The sequence below is a fragment of the Thermobia domestica genome, chromosome 3, assembly GCF_964235325.1.
Source record: "Thermobia domestica chromosome 3, izTheDome1.hap1.1, whole genome shotgun sequence".
Lineage (NCBI taxonomy): Eukaryota > Metazoa > Arthropoda > Insecta > Zygentoma > Lepismatidae > Thermobia > Thermobia domestica.
This window is the reverse complement of record NC_137456.1, coordinates 84,406,241-84,424,269: the sequence shown is the minus strand read 5'-3', so window position 1 is coordinate 84,424,269 and position 18,029 is coordinate 84,406,241. Positions and strand designations below refer to the sequence as shown.

At 37.8% G+C, this 18,029-nt stretch overlaps 1 protein-coding gene and 1 non-coding gene across 2 annotated transcripts in view; one reads left to right on the top strand and one right to left on the bottom strand.

The window, feature by feature from the left end:
- LOC145680563 (cytochrome P450 3A16-like) overlaps window positions 1-18,029 on the bottom strand; it is a 148,715-nt gene that overhangs the window by 52,691 nt on the left and 77,995 nt on the right. The window contains exons 3-4 of the mRNA XM_081751198.1: window positions 10,861-10,913; window positions 8,725-8,821 (exon numbers count right to left, since the gene is read on the bottom strand). Coding sequence (XP_081607324.1) covers window positions 8,725-8,821; window positions 10,861-10,913 — 150 coding nt within the window. The remainder of the gene's footprint in view (window positions 1-8,724; window positions 8,822-10,860; window positions 10,914-18,029) is intronic.
- Window positions 12,062-12,135, top strand: TRNAN-GUU (transfer RNA asparagine (anticodon GUU)). The gene has a single exon. It is a non-coding gene; the product is annotated as a tRNA-Asn (tRNA).

Below are 18,029 nucleotides of genomic sequence, written 5' to 3'. Positions count from 1 at the left end.
GTAACTTCTTTTATATTTAGCTGCCAAAACCTAGATACTTTTACTGTCTGCCCCGCCCCCCATCCCCCTAAAAAAATCCAATTTCCTGACTATAGTGTTCGAAGGTTTTTCACTACTGGTGCACATTGGCTGGTATTTAACCAGGGCCCATTCACACTATAAATTAACAATCTTCCATTCTCTTAAAATGCTCATATATCAGATTTTTTTTTCTTTTTAATGTTCCTCTGAAGGTCAAATTCAATACCGTGTCGTGGGAGGGAGCGGGGTGACAGCCCCGGGCGCCGAACTAAGGAGGCGCAAAATTCGGGAGGGGAAAAAGAGGAAAAATTACTTGGAATATATGTATAGGGGCGTCGTCGTACTCTGCCTCGGGCGCTGATTTCCCATGGCACGGCACGGCACTGGTTAAATTTCAGAAAACATCTACTGTGATTTGAAAATAACATGAAATCCCACATGCCTATCTTGTTTTACATTAGGGATGGTCAATTCCAAAATTTTTCCAAATTCCAGATTTTTTTAATTCGTAATATTTCCTAATCCTGGAAAGTGACTTTTCCGAAATCCGGAAAATTTTAGCCATCCCTATTTTATATAAATCGAAGTCATTTTTCCGGTAACATCATATCTCGTAGCTATAGAACTGATTTTTGGTTACAAAATTGTGACACGTGACTTCTACATGACTTTTGAAACTAACTTGACACTATTCAGAGAGATCTGCAGAGACAAAAATGGTGTCACGGTCCAGGTTCGGGTCATGCGATGGATGAATTAAAAACTTCATAGCAAAGCTTGCTCAAATTCTGAGGGGGTCGTTAAAAATGTATGCGGTCTAGCTTTGTCAGCATGGTATACAATACTCTTCCTGTTGACAGTCCCAGCTGTTTCTTTCAATCTACTAGGTGCAATCGCGCTAATTGTCGGCGGTTCATGTCTTGAGTCTATCGTTCTGCTTGGCGGCAGCAGTTCGTGATGCACGATGTCCTTCCAATTCCACTAAATGCACAGCATAACTTTCCTGGGCGTCAGTATGGGCTTTTGCCCACAGTCTGGAGCTTCTCGCTTCGACCACGATCTCTTGCATATTACTGTCGTATGTCGTAGGTTATTCACTTTCCATTACTCATCAACCGCTTTAAAAATGGCCCTGGTTCTTTGTTTCAGTAGAAACCCGCAGATAAAAATTCGATCGAGTAAATAGTTTTGAGTCAAATCCTGTACAACTCAGATGTCGGGTTACATATTTTGAAGGGAGCATTTCTCTAAATATTTTAACACTGTTGGTTGTGGATATTCAGGGTATTCGAGAGATCATGACTTATTACATGCTGGTTTTGCTCAACTTTTCTATATCATCCACTTTTGTTGCGCTTGGTTGCCCACTGAGAGAGAGATTTTGGACATCGAAATTTCTAGAACGAGAGCTACTGAATCATCTCTCGGCTGCTACTTTTCAAACTTGTCTTGCCCATAAACAGCACAAATTTCTTCGAGTCGACGTAACATTTGCGCCTTTACCGAAATAAAATTGTAAAACGCAACGCAGATTTGCGGACAGTTCAATCATCTCCACGGCACATTACCTTGGGTCTGATTATAAATATTCGAACACTTTTTGAACATTAACTTCAACTGGCGATCATCGAATGACGTTAAGTCTAACCCGCTGTAACTCAAACATGTTGCGAATTGAAACGAACGCCATCTCGTGCGCAAGAGGCTCATTACTTTCTCGACTACTTGATGCAAGAGTTCTTATATTTTTCGAAAACTACACGTATTACTTTTCATTATATTCAATTAATAAAAGAGAATGGAATAATTATTTATTAGCAAGAGTGCTTTAGAAAAGTGGACTGTCAATAAGTTTGCAACAATTCAACTAAATTCAATGACATTTTATCCAAAGGCAAATTCAATGATGGAGAGATTATCCATTCATCCTTTTTCGTACCTACAGCTTATCGTGGGATTCGAAACACTTCAGCTCCCACCGGGAATCAAACCCAGGTCTTCCAAGTCATCTGCACAGTTCGTAAATCACTCCACAGGCCACTGCAGGTATCATCGAAGTCAGTGTTTCGTGATTTTCACGCATCATTAAAATGAGAGTACAAAACTCGCGCTATTTTTCTTTGTCAGCGTGAACTCGGTGCAGTGGTAATGAAATAGCTAATAAATCTACTATGAATATTTATTACTTCATTCAAGGTACCGTACGAAACAGTCGCAAGTCTTAAAATACAAACTGTTCGTACAAAATACTATGTCTGGCAACCCTACCACTAACAAATCTCCATGCTTTTGTTTTTCAAAGTATTCTTAAGATTGTAGTGTCAGCTTGTTGCGCAACGGTATTCTAGAAGGGACCTGGCCACCCCTGACCCCCCCCCTCTAGTTATGCTTTATGTTTTACCTAGTCTTCATACAACTATTTCTGAATAATAACGTGATACGAAGGGAAGTGCAGCACAAGTGATCATGTATCAACATGCATTCTGAACTTAACCTTCAGCTGATCCTCGCTTTACTGAACAGACTGGGCGTTGTCTGGAATCGGTCTGGTGTCTCTGAACTACAAGAGAGAATCTCAACTCAATCTCTATTGAACATTAACGGTGTCACCTTACTCATCCAGTAAACCAGTTGGAGCAAATCGAATCAACACATCCGCACCACCTAATATGGTAGTGTGCGCAACAAAAACACTTCTCCCAAGAGCTCCTTTTGGAATAGTTCGAAAGCCAGAGAACGAAAGAGAGAGAGAGAGAAAAAAAAAACTAGACAACTTTCAGTTCAAATATAACCACAAACTCGTCTTTCCCCAGTAGCTTAGAGACTACAGCCTTCAACAAGGGAGAATAAGCTCAAGAAGGAAGTCTGTTAATGGGCACTTTTTCATTTTAAACAACGACGAGGGGTGGTAACAGTAGCTAATAAAAGATACGTACGTAACATGTCAGTGTGTATGGTCGTGTGAGAAAGTATCATTAGCTTTTTCCAGTCGCTCGTATTTCACTTCAAGTAACAAAGTAGCTCGTAACCTGTGTTTCTGAATGCAATAATTGATTAAATGACAAAATTAAATTAACACTCGCGTTTCAATTAGCAAACTTAATGATTAACTTGTAGCGGTAACTACAGTGAAATCTTGAGCCAAACAGGACACCAGAATCTATTTTAGTTAAATGTTTAAGAGAAAACAAACAAACAAACAAAATCATTTTAACATCAACTAGCATAACGATATCAGTCTATAGTAACGTAGTATCCCGCCCCCTTTTTTTCGGTGAAACGAAACTAACTGGCCATTATACTCTGCCCTCACCTCGCTACGTTTTGAGGTAACTTCATCTTCGATTAGAACACTCAGAAATACTGTATAATTGTGACGTACAGAGACGAACCTACGGGGATTTAAAAAAAAAAAAAAAAACTTCCTAACAACGCACATTTGAACATTTTCTTAAACTTCTAAACTTTTTAAAGGGGAAATGATTGAACTAGCATGAACATTTGATTTTACACTTCATCTGTACTCTTTTATAAACAGAGCTGCTTCGTGGCTAAGCGATTAGCGTACGTGCCTTTGGCGTGGGAGAACCGGGTTCAATTCCCGGTGGGAGCTCATGTGGTTCGGATTCCACGTTAATCAGTAGATCCATGTCTCACATAGCCTCGCTGCTGAAAAGGACGTTAAAATCAGCTCAACTCTTTCTTTTATAAAAAGAAAATTATTTTTTTAAATATAGGTGGAAGTATCTTACAATTACTCATCGGGTACAGAATACACGTTCAATACTACATAGACGTAGTATTGGACCCCACCTCCACCTAATTTTCTGGGTGCGCGCCTGGTAACGTACACGGACGGCACTTTCCTTTTAATACAATGGCAGAAGGACGGAAAATAATGCACCCTGTTGCCAGTAAGATCTCCGTTCATGCTTTACTTCAAACAAATTTATGTGTTGAAACTAGCAGCGTTGGAACGTCACTTCGCCAAGTGAAAATTCTTTCTAAAAATGCATTTTCCATGTTCGAAGCCGGAAATTGCACTAGATCTCGCAAGCAGTTTTTTTTTTTTTTTTAAGCTGTCACTGGGTTTACGTAGAAGATGAGGGCGCTATTTTCAGAAAAAAAAAAGTAATGTAAATCATTGTCCAACCTATCTCATTTCTGCGCCAACAAATCACTTCAGAAATATAAAATGCTAAATTCACGTCATATTCAATCTTGCGGTTCGTTCACAACGTATAAAAAAAAAAAATCCCTTCCTGTCACGTGATTGTCTAGGCTAGGGAAACTAACATATACACACACATACTTGACTTATTTTTAACTCTCAATTCCATAATGGTTGAGGTTCCGCTCAGACTTTTTCCTCTGTCTTTACCCAGCTGTTAGATAAAATTTTCTTCTGTATGGAATCAATTAGAAAGGTATGACTCAGCATGGCATCCGAGATTGAGAAACCGATGTAACACATTTACTTCACCTTAAAGTGAGATATACTCAAAATAAACAATGGTCTGAGGGAAAATTCAAGGAGATGCGAGTGAGTTGGCGCAGTGATACTACTACTACTACTACTAATTCTATTTTGCCGCGCAAAATACATTGCTTTTTGGCCTAAAGCAATAAGTAGGCAGTAAGCAGTAAAACCTTCTAAAAAATATAGGCGATTGTATGTTTTTTTTTTTTACGCCTACTGTTGGCGCGTTAGTTGGATTTGAGTTTAGCGTCGCTTTCACCAACGAGGCTATACGAGACGTGAACCTACAACTTAATGTGGAACCTGAACCACATAAGCTCCCGTCGGGAATCTAACCTGGGCTTCCTGCGCCAAATACTACTGGTGTGTGTATGAAGAGATTAAGGCACCATTAAGTTTACTAATTCATATTTTTACCTTGCAAGACATTTGATAGTCTGATCCAGAGGGATTTACTGAACTATGAATATCCTTTGTTTCTGAATGTGTAAGAAACATTTTAGTATATATTACTAGTAAGATTCAAACTAATACGTACGTAATAATTAGTTACTAGATCAGAAATTTGTATGTTACAATCAGACCTGTATTTAGATATTTTACAACGCTAGGCAAAAAAAAAAAAAAAAAAAAAATCTTATGTACAGCTCACAGATGACGAGAAGAACCCTAAAACATGGGTAGCGGGGAAAGGTCAACGACACGGTTAAGTCCATTTTCAATTTTTGAGGTGTGGTCTATACTTAGATGTAGTCTGCTACTCCGGGTAGTTATCTGTGTGCTATTCTGTGGTGTCATTTGAAACCCCCGTGCGAAAAGTGGGCGAGCCCATACCTACGTCACGCTACTTCTGCTAGGGTTCTTCTCGTCATCTGTGAGCTGTACTATAGAACTAAACAACACGGCAACGGCAGCTTACATTTAGCCATCACCAGCCGGACGGGACGCACAGACCCAAATACGGATCACGCTGGCAATCAAATAACCTAAAATTCCTAACGCCAATAGTGCCGTAATAATAAAATTGTCGTGTACTTATAACGAGATACTTTGTATCGGCTCATAATTACATATATCTCGGGCAGAAAGTGCTTTTACTCAAGCACTATACCTGTTATAATGTTAATTAAAAATAATAAAAGAAGAATGTTTTAATATATAAGAAATATACATTATTGTCTAGTGGGTTGCTATGTCGTTGTTTATAGATACTCAGTTAACATGTTTGATTGCAAGTCGGTTTGTGTGACTATACATTAAAAGGGAATCAAAGAATAAATTATTTAATATTCATCATGGACTTGTAATTTCAGTAGAAAAGTTGAGCATATTAGTGAATATAACTTCAGAAGATATTTTAAGGTGAAAACGATTATCGCCGCTGAAGATATAACTGAACCAGGGTTAACGACTTCCTTTGGTGAGTCGTTGTATACTAAAATAGTTTTCAGTATAGATATATCTAATTTTTGTTTTCTTTCTCGTGGACAGTCTTTTTTCTGCTTGAATCTCGATTAAATATAGTGTCCTTGGAAATTTGCCATCCTGGGCCCGGACCTTTGTGGCCCATGCGCGAATACGAGCCTGGTTAAAATTTATACTACATTTTTGCTTCGATTGGCTACCTGTCTAAATTGAGTCATTTTCAATGGAATCTATTATAGGCAGACAGGTTTTACTGTATTTTTGAAGTCAAAAAATTTAAGAGGGATATTGTGATATGCACACGCAAGTCATTCCTAAATGAATCATGAGCTCTGAGGAAAAAAAAAAAAAAAAAACAAACTACGAGATGAGTCGCATTTCACTTTACATTCAAGGAGTGAATTTTCTACATTTACGGGCAAATAACATTGTGAAGTTAGAAAGTAAAAATGGAAATCAATATATTAATTTTATCAAAATATTTATTTCATGCATGTGGATTTCTTAGTTTTGTTTTCTCTATTCGCTTGTTAAATTGTCCAGAAGACAAAAGAATAGCATTATGTCTACATATGTGAATTATGCTGTTTGTCTCCATTGTATAACTTCTGTCATGTAAAAATGTGTACGTAATAAATTGTAATAAACTGTAAGAACTTCCTAGTTACATTATGCTGATGAGAACTTATTTCTATCAAACTGACATTTTTCTGCACATTTCGAAATTTTGGATTTGAGACCACAGGTAATTATTTTCCCCCATTTTAGTACTATCTCTCCCGTAGTATATTAACTGAGTATTTCCTAGTTTCATTCAATTCGGTGTAGTATAGTCACCTATAACTTGCAGAGCAACATCCTAACCTTTCAGAGATGAAAAGCAGAGTCCGCAACGCTAACTCGGAATTCAACTTATCATATGAAAAATAACCCTCTCAGTTATTATCTATCCTCATTATAAGTCGCACTAGATAAGTAGCAAACCTAGGACTTCAAGTCTAGTTTCATTTATCGATCTACAAGGACGGGCAGTTTCCAGGTTCATACGAGCGAAGTCATCTACATTATCAACTGCAGGTTCGTGAGAGAGAAACATATTCCTTGCATACACAAATTCACTACACTACAATGAACTCTCTACTTTCATAAATGTTCACTGGAAGACTATTAAACTCACAATATAAAATATACTTCTATGTCAAGTAATACACTTGTGCGAAAAAACTTATCAATACGAGACTGGTAAAGTACGTGTGTCTTGGTCCTGATGGCACTGAATATTATAGTAGGCCTACTTAAGCTCTACCTTCATCCCTATAACAGTGCCATTAAGGCATGTTGTTAACATTAACCAATCTCAACCTATTTGCTAACCGTGCAGATGAATGACGTCACCACTTGACCACAACTTGATTAATTTACCTATTGCGTTCCTCACAGTTATGATGAATGTCAAACATTTTAGGGCCACTAAATTTCAAATATTCGATTCTTCCATCGATTTATTGGAATAAATAAACAATTACCCGAAAAACTAACGTCTCTTCGACTAATATCCAAGCAGGCGTAGGCTAGTGGCTAGAACTTTTGTTTTGAAGTCAAGAGATTCTGGGTTCGAACTTGCTGGCCGACCATCCTAAAATTTTCTACACGTTTTTCCTGTTTCACTAAGGTATTATATACGGATGATTCCTTTAAAATCTAGGCTTTACCCGACTTTCTTTTACTTATTTCTGTGTAAATTCGCCCTGCATGTTGTACGTTTAATTAGAGAAACTTCATGTACGAAAGACCTTAGTTCAATCCGTCCAGATTTTCTCAATTTCTAGAGCTTCTTGATACTTTCAAACTCCATTTTTATCACTCAATTGCATTTAGCATCAGTCTCATTTCAGTAATTTTAGTAGTACTTGATTTCAAAAAAGACCTGAGTTCCTTAAACAATTCTGTCTTGTGCTTCTATCAGCCGCACTGCACTCATTCATCTGCCCTCAATCCCGATTTTACGCCAACAAGTGAGTCGTGAACCTTAGTTTGGCTTTTCAACTACGCCCACTAACAATTAAGTATATCTAACTGAGAGCGTAGAGGTTAACGTTCTTGTTCCATAATCTGGAGGTTCAGAATTCAAGCCTTGTGGCAGCTACCCGAACATGTTATCACTCAGAAAACACAGGGATGGGGTATGAGCCTTCCTTTCCCATTACTGTTTTGGGATTTTTATGTGAACTGGCCTTCGCAATCTGTTTCAATTAAAGAGTTGCTAAAGAATGTAATCTAACGTCACAAGATCACCCGTAATGTGCTTTGTGTTCCACCCACTGCAATCCTCACACTTGAGTACATTTAATTATAAGATTAACGTTATTCAGCAACATATGACACGAGCAGCGGCGATGTTATAAAGGAGTTCCCAAGTCAAAACTTCTCTAAAATAAAAGTACCGTACATTAGTTCTCTTATTAAAACAAACACAAAAGACTGATGCTTAATTTTGATGTTACACCTTAAGAAAACACAGTTCAAACAAACTATTAAAAACAAAGAATTGTACACATTCTTTGATGGATAGCAAAAGTTATTAACAGACTTCTTGTTGAAGAGCCAAAACTCTTTCTGCTGACAGCTCCGAAACCAGATCTCGAAAGTAATTTTCAAGAGTACAACACTGACTGACAGTACTACCGTGGCACCATTCAGTTTTTTTTTTTTTGTGTGTGTGTGTGTGTGTGTGTGAAAGATCACCAATTAATACTTTCTTTGAAGAAAAAGAAAAGATATAAAAATATATAACTTACGCCTCTGTTTCGGAAATTGTCATAGTCTTTAACCAAGATATTCTTCACAAGTTCTGGATCTGCTACGATTAGATTTGGCACACGACCATCGAAAGTCCTGCAACATACGAAAAAAAAGTTACAGACTGTTACTTCTACACAAGGAAGGGATTGAGTATAATGCTTTCAGCCCATTGATTTATATACAAAGCAATTTCTCTTCTTCCTCTCAAATGAACACAAATTTTAATTGAAATGGAATATGATCTTTTCTTCAAGACTAGTTAAATGGCTTTTTGGGTAAAATCCTGCACTATAAATGTTATATATTACTTAAAACCAGTGGTAAAAGTGAGGGGGAGCACCGTCGCACGACCTTGAAAAAATTTGTACGGCGTCCCCCCAGTTCTTAAAAAAAATTACAATGGGCAAAAATAGGCAGGGGGGACGGCGTGACATCATGACGCTACTTACCGTCCCCTTGCCTTTTCAGGTTCACTTTTACTCCTGCTTAAAACTGAGTTATAAATGTTAAAAATTATACAACACAGAACTTATATGCACAAAATGAGAGATATTTAAATAGGTTTCAAGAAAAGATCTAGTTTCTACTTCCCAGTAGGCTTTAAACAAAAACTATGATACAGGTAGGCCTACTGAATTACAAAATAATTACTGTGAAAACAAATTACACTATACTGTAACTCCAATTATCCGAACTCCATTACTAAAATATAATTTGCTTGAAATGTCTATTTAAACCAAAGTTGATATTTACATTTAATTGGAATTTTCTATATTTATTTTTGAACTGTTTGTAGCAATGGTGCACTGACGAAGATAATTCCAGATTTACAGGGAATTCTTAGATAACACTCTTTCAGGTGGAATGACTGTATGGACAAGTTCGGTGTTCACGGACGTTGGTGTCGATCGTACTAACGGGTGAAACACCGTGTTTAATATGGTAACGCACGTCGCTATGTAATTATTGCCTTTACCTGTTGACGTGCGTCATCATATTCAACACGGGACGTACCCCGCCCGCGGCCTACCATTTGGCTATCACTGATTTAGGGTTTATTCGGTACATTAATTGAAACTAGGAGATTGACCGTTCTTCGCACGGGAAGAATAACTTTCATTATGGACATAAAGGAAATGTGAGCTCTGAATTTGGATTTAAACGCCATCGGAAGTGTCATTGTTCGTCTCAGAGATTCCGAAAACTATGGATTTCACACTAATATCGGTCAATTTCGATCATTTTTATTAATCTCCCCTTCCCAAAAGTTGCACCGTCAAAGTGAAATAATAATCATAATCATCCCAGGCCTGAGCCTCATCTATGTTGAAAATTTGATCGAGATTGGTCTGGTGCATATATATATGAAGTATGAGATAAGCACGACAAACTAATCAGTAACTTCCTTCATGGTTTGTGTGTGTATGCCAGCGCTGGGGCAGTTTTTAGATTTCACCCTTGAAGCTAATTTGCAGTTAACCTAGGTAGTAGTGGAAATCCTGTGTTGATCATTTCAGCTAATAAAACAATTTCCCTGAAAATTGTTGAATGAGGCTGGAAAATTTGGAAATCCAAGGACGCAAGAGGACATGGAGAAACCTTCCAACCAATATCTTCAAACGCAAGAGTTCAGCGCAAACTTTTTTCATCTCTTTCGCCACTTTATAGTTGCAGGGTCTATGTCCACCAGTGTGTGAGCTGTACTAAAGGTATACCACATTGACTTGATCCCTAGTCTTCCGTTGCAAGCGTTGCTATCGCCTGAAGGAATTCCACTCGCTTTCTCTCACTATTTCATTATCACTCTTCATAAAAATTCCAGGCAGCAACGCAACGTTAAACTGCGCTAACTATTTCTAGGGGATGAGTGAAAGAAATTGAGTAGCTACCGGCTATGAAAGTATCGGACGCACCACCATCAACAGCTCGGCGCTCCAGCCGCCGCTTGACCGCTGTCAACCCAGACATCTGCTTTTGTGTGTGTGTATGGGTCTTCTAAACAAATCTAACGACAGTACCGATTCTTTCAATTAAACAACCTTTCCTCCGTTTTCTCGAGTATTTTATTTAATGTCCTCTTTATATTATATGTTTGATAGGGTAAAATAAAATGTCAAGTATCCTTTACTTACCCATAAACTTTTCCATATTTCTTCATATTACTCACTTCCTCTTCATTTTGATTCTGTGGAAGAAAAAAAAATAACTCGGTTACGAATCTTTCAAGTTAAAAATCAAATTTTGTAGGTATTTTGATAAAAGATTTGAAAACAAGAATAAAACAAAATAGTTTCATTTTGCATTGTAGAAATACGATAGACTGAAACTACGAGAATTTTATTCTGAAACCGGAAGTGGTAATTTCTGAGTTACAGTTGCAATATAAGGATTAAAAGTTTATTTATTTATTTATTTATTTCAGAAGCGTCATTTAGGGGCGGCAGAAGGGGATAAATTGGCCCAAGAGTTTAAGGAATACACATACTTTAATCTATTGTCTATTAATATACTAGTGCAAAACGTGAAAATCTTATGTCGGTGGTGCTCTTGCGCCCCTCCCCCCCTCAAGCGAAGTCAAAATGACGCCCTTGATTTATTTATTTATTTATTACAATATTGGAAAATAAACCCAAGCGCGCATCCAGAAATTTTTTGTTCGGGGGGAGGGAGGGTACTACAAGCCACAACGTCTATGTAGTATTGAACGGGTATTATTCTGCATCCAAAAAGACGATAAGTAATTGTACAATACTTTCATCTATATTTTCTGAAAAAAAAAAAAAAATAGATTTGTTATATATTAGAGAAAGGGTACAGATGAAGTTAACATCAAATTTTCATGCTACATCAATCATTTCTGTCAAACAATTAGCTATAGTTTTGAGAAAGGGTACAAATGTATGTTGAGTTAGGAAGTTTTTTTTAGGGGGGGGGGGAGTCCAGACTTTGCAAACCTTCCTCTGTGGGTGCGCCTCTACAGAAATCATACTAATGTATCACTTGTTTGACTTTAATAGATGCAAGAAATAACGAAAATATGTCAGAACAAATATAAATGTTTCAATTACAATAACCGTGTATAAATACAAGTACACATTTGAAACACACTGTACACGACACTGCGTGAAATAAAGTCGTAGATTTAGTTGGAGAAAGTTAAAAGTGAAATGTTCCTCCTTCCCCGCGATCCAGCGGATCGTCACAGCTGTTCCCCTTCCCCTCCACTGCGCTATCAGTTACCCCACCCACTAACATGTTGGCAAAGTAAACTGCAACCCGAACACAACACGAGAGATCCTCAAGGATGACACTGCTTCAAACAACACAGCACATGCCTCCGTGGCGCAATCGGCTAGCGCGTTCGGCTGTTAACCGAAAGGTTGGTGGTTCGAGCCCACCCGGGGGCGTCTTTTTTGCTATACAATATAGAAACATTTTGATAAATTTCTTAGCCAAAAAACAGCATTTCGTATTTTATGTATTAAAAATATATCAAGAAATACTACGACAAAAATAGGGTGAGTTCGCCAATAGTCGACCGCCATCCAATAGTCGACCATTTTTGCTTACTATTGTGTAGATAAAATATATCTAATGGTCTTTTGGAGCGGAAAGTGATTCACGATAAAGCTTGCATCATATAGCACCAATGACAATCATTGTTTCCCTTTCCCTTGGCCAGCTGGTCGTCTTTCACCGATAAATTTCGACGTATCTGTAGAATTACGACTCAGGTGCACAGTTTACGACAGCGTATAATGGGAATCTTGTGCACCTGTTGTTTTTCGCTTTTCTGAGGATGTACGTAGTACATGAGGTAAGAAATGTTTTTGTTACAAAAATAAGTCATTCTAGAAGCTGTACAGTATAATTTGTCAATAACTGGAAAGTATTAAATGAAAAAATACATGTTAAAATGTGGTCGGAATTTGGCATTTTTTCTTTCCCATACAAACCAATTGTCGACCAAGGGTGGTCGATTATTGGATTATTTGAGAGTGCGCCAAATTGCTTCAAATTATTTCCTGTTTGGTAATAAGGTCTGTTTTTCAACATGCGTGTATAAAATTTTTGATTTCGTGACATATTCTAAAAATCGACCGCCTGTTTCTCGTGTTGGTCGACTATTGGAATATTTCTTGCCATCTATCGACCGCACTGTTTCATACTATGTTTCGCGTTTTGTTGACTGGAATTTGTTCAGTAACTTAGTTGAAAGTTTCTTTTTATGACGATCTACTATTTCAATGCGAAACCGTTTTTTTTTTTTTTTTTTTTTTTTACACGAGAACAAGAAGCCCTTCTCATTGGTCTAATGGGTAGCACCGTGCCTTTGGTGCTCTGTGTCCCGGGTTCAATTCGAAGCGGGAGAGGATAGAACGAATTAAAGGGGTTCGAATATTACTATAAACTGTAGGTCTACGTCTTTATATAGTCTCGATGCTAAAAAAGGATGTTAAAGCAAAATAAACAAAGAAATAAGCAAACAAACGAGAACAAGAAGGGTTTCCTGTTCGTCTACCACGTCTCCCTGAATGAGAGAAATAATAATAATTTCTTGGAGGCATGTACCAGACACGTTGTCCAGTGCCTAGCCTGCTGGATTACGAATTGGCAATGGAGAGAGGTGTGGGTTGAATCCCCAACGCCGGCCCTTCTGACAGGTTTCTTGGGGGTTTTGTCAGTTATACCAGGCGCATGTCATGATGTTACCTACATAATAGGCTCTGACCAACAAATTTCCTCATCCTTCTCCCTCCCCTATCCCGTCCTGTGCCACAAATGCTTAAAGGACACAAATAAATTCAACAAAATTCAAGTAAGTGTTAAAGTATGCTGCTTTGTAATAAAGTCCTGGGTTCAATTTTCCATGTGAATACAATTGGTTCGGAGCTCACGTTAAATTCTAGGTCTCACGTCCTTGGGACGTCATCATCATCCGATTAATGGCAATAAAAAATATCGATTCACTCGACTCAGCTTTATTCAGGTCAGAACCTGCTTTCGGGAAGAACACTGAAATATTAAGATTATCAATATTGAAAAACAACTTTTGTTAATATATTCTTGATTACTTCTGCTTTATAATGTAGCAATGCATTTTGTTGTTAGAAATATGGCGAAGCATTTTAAATTTTATGTATTTTTGACAGATAGCATGGCTCTGGGATATAAAAGAAAATTTTTCCGCTATTCGGAATTTGATATGCAGTGCGCCTTAGAAGCTGTAAGAACAAAACAACTTTCAGTTCGTGAAGCCTGTAAAAAGTTTGGTGTGAAAAAGACAACAGTTTTAGACAAATTACATAGACGGGTACCAGAAACAACTGGGAACATGGGACGCTGTACTTATCTTAGTGAAACAGAAGAAGCCCTTGCAAACTGGCTTATTGAACTTTCTCAACGTGGTTTCCCCAGAAATAAGCATGACCTCTTAAATTCAGTACAGAAAATAGTTGTAGACGACAAACGTAAAACACCATTTAAACACAACAGACCTAGGCAGAAATGGTATGCATCTTTCTTGAAGAGACATCCAAATATTGCAGCTGGGCCTATGAATGTCTGCCGAAGTTTCGTAAAAGAAGAATATATACGTTCGTGGTTTCAAGATCTTAAGACCTACCTCACCAGTACGAACAATCTTTCCATTTTAGAAGATCCACGTAGAATTTTTAACGCGGATGAATCTTCTTTTCAGTTGTGCCCATCATCTGGAAAAATTTTGGGACCAAAAGGCTGGAAGAATATTTATGAGGTTCAAGATAAGGAAAAGGAACCCCTTACTTTTCTAGGAACATTTAGTTCTTCGGGAGAAACCGTTGCTCCAATGATCGTTTATCCATACAAGTCGCGAGTACCCAGAGTTATTGTGTCCAATATTCCCTCTTCGATTGTGATGGGACGATCCGAATCTGGCTGGATGATTAGTGAGACATTCTTTGAGTGGGTCACCAATGGTTTCAATAAATGGCTATTAGATTACGATGTACCTAAGCCTGTAATACTTTTCATCGATGGTCACAAAACTCACTTAACTTATGAAGTAAGCAAATTTTGTGACAACAAAGAGATCATATTGTATGCCCTGTACCCTCATGCAACACACATCTTGCAACCATGCGATGTATCCGTCTTTAAGGCGTTAAAAGCAAATTGGAAATTCGTTGTTCGCAGCTATCTAACGGAAAATAATTTATCTTCTATTACAAGAGTTCAGTTTGCACCACTTATTGCAGAGGTCCTAGCAACAGCAGCAACACCACCAACAATAAAGAATAGGTTTCGCAAATGTGGACTGTATCCTTTCAATCCGGACGCTGTTGACTACACAAAATGCATCAAGAGTGTATGCAAAAACATAGAGAGTACTTCCACTTAGCCAAATGTTAGTGAAGAAGATCTTCGTACTGCAAGAAAAGTTATTACTGTGTACAAGGATGAACTTCAAAAGGCTGCGGTTGACTTCAACGCAGTTCTTGAAGTTTTGAAACTTCCAGCAGAAAAGCCGATGGACGAAGCATTACAAACTGATGATAAAAGTGCCAACTTACCATTAGATGATGAAGTTGCAGTTGGTGAAATCCCTGTAGTTGATGACAACAATGAACACTTGTCTCAAGCTACTCTCACTGTTGGAAAGGATTTACTAAATGATCTTCTCCAGTCATTGGCTGTTGAAGCCAACCCAAGTGCAACAACTGAAAATAGAGTGAATATAACATCCATTCTACCAACGAAACCTGAGGAATTCGACGCCATTGCAGCACAAGAGAAAGAGGAAATCAGTATTGTGCCAAACAAAGAATCAGTTATGTCTGCTCCAACAACAAAATCAGAGAGGCCTTTAATTATTCGGAGAAAGGAAGCGTCTATTCCAGAATTTGTGCCATCAAATGAGAAGAAAGGAAACACGTCAACTACACTGAATGAAACTGAACCTATGAAAGATATTCAGCAAGATACTTATTTCTCTAAGAACCTCCTACTGAAGCTCTGGTTTCTATACCAGAAGCACAGCAAGAAACAAGGGACGTTGAAAGAGATGCTGTTGCTGGACCAAGTGAATCAAGTCAGAAGAATATCGCAACAACCCCTAAAACTATCAGACCAATATATATAACGCCAACTTTTAAAAAGCATCTGTTCTGGCCTAAGAGTCCAGTCAAAAAGCCTAAGAAGAAGGTAGAGAAGATACCGTTTGCAATTAGCTCAGAAGAATATATCGCCGCGCACTGACTGCAAAACAAGAAGAACAGAAGAAACTAGAGGAGGAAAAGAAACGCAAAAGGGATGAAAGAACAGAAAAAAGAGCAACAAACTGGAAAATCCAAAGAAACGATCGAAGAAGACGACCACTGCTGTTGTAGAAGAACATCACAATGAAGGAGACGTAACTGATTAGGCGATGGAGCCATATGCGCAGGATGTGAGTGATAATAAACGATTTTGCTTTGGAAAGTGAGGATAAACCAGTGGGTTGCGATCAATGTGATAAATGGTTCCATCTTCGGTGTACCGAATTATCTAGGTATACATGGGAAGAACTTGCAGATAAGCTGTTCCTGTGCGCAGATTGTGCCATATAAATGATTTGAATAAACAATCAGGAACTTACTGTTATTACATGAAAAGATAACTCAATGTGCTCAAGTAACTCAAAAGAGAAACCTAACACGGGAGAGAAACCTTATCATGTGCGAGACGATAACTCGACGTGCTGAAGTAACGTGAGCTTACTTCTACGTGATAGAAACGATAGAAATTGCGCGCGGTCGACTAATAGCATAAATGCGGTCGACTACTGAGCGATGATGGTCGACAAGTGGGAATTTTGATGAGTTTTCGTAAAATGTATTTTTATATCATTGCAAAATTTTAAAAGTGAGCAAGTAACACATGGCATGGTACAAAAGAACCCAAATAAAGCAAATAATTCACTTTTGTCAAATACTATGAAATCATCACGCTTTATAAGTGCTTAGAAGTAAGATTTTTTTTCAGCGGTCGACTATTGGCGAACTCACCCTATATTCCAGTGATATAATTTTAATATTTAAACATACTGATCTAAAAATATTCATTACGTAGCCCGCTGGTCATCGTAAGTAACTGAACTTAACTTCCTAACGTCGAGTTCAGTGTGTGTGTGTGGTGGTGGGGAATCAGGGCAGATTAATGCTCTTATAAAGACATTTTGACATCGATAAATCTCTTGCCTGAATTGGTTTCCATAACAATGAAATGCATCAATCGTTTATGAATTAATTGTTGGAAAGGGGTCGTGTCCAAGTCAGGTAATGGGCAAAGCATCAATGTATCAGTACCAGGCCAGAACATTACGACAGGGATGGGGAGGGTGAGATATTTGCAGGCGGGCTATCAACTCTGACCATCTAGTAGCTAGGAGGTTCTCAACCGATGTGTCGCGACACATTGGTGTTTCATGAAGTCTCCTAAGGTGTGTCGCGAAATTTTAGAATTTAAAAATCATGAACAATTTAATAATAGTTAAAATCGAGACAGACTGTACTAGTCAACTCCAGCGGTAGCAATAATGCTCAGTGCTATATAGAGTCATCGTAAAAACTAACAGGTTTCACTATTATTATTATTATTATTATTATTATTATTATTATTATTATTATTATTATTATTATTATTATTATTATTTATAACGAAAATATCAAACAAATGTGTCGCGATGTCATGGATGTTTAACAAACCGTGTCGTCAGTCAAAAAAGGTTGAGAACCACTGACCTAGAGGCTTGATCAGCATATAAGCGAAAGTATGAACATATAGTATTCTTTCTCTTAGTATTACATAAATTATATTACGAAGATTGAATTCAATACAACGCAAAGATAATTATATACACGATCAAGATTTTCTTCGTTGTTAATAGACAGTCATAATTCAAGAATTTGAACTCAAACTTATCTATACAAGCAGGAGTAACAGTGAGGAGGAACGCGCGTTCCCAACTTCAAACATATCTATGGCGTCCCTCCACTTCCTAAAAGAAATTACTGTGGGCAAAAATATGCACGGGGGACGGCGTGACGTCATCTGTCCCCCTACATTTTCAGATCCACTTTTACCCTGTATACAAGTATACTATAGCTGCTTCTACGGATCTGGGGAATTATATATGAAATTGTAAGTTTATACGTATATCTCTATGCAAAAAGTATCAGGGTAGCGTAACCAACTTTGGGAGGGGTAAGGTTAGCAATTTTTCATAAGGAGAACCCTGACAACGTAAGAACAAGATGGATGTTATAGTGAATATGGTATA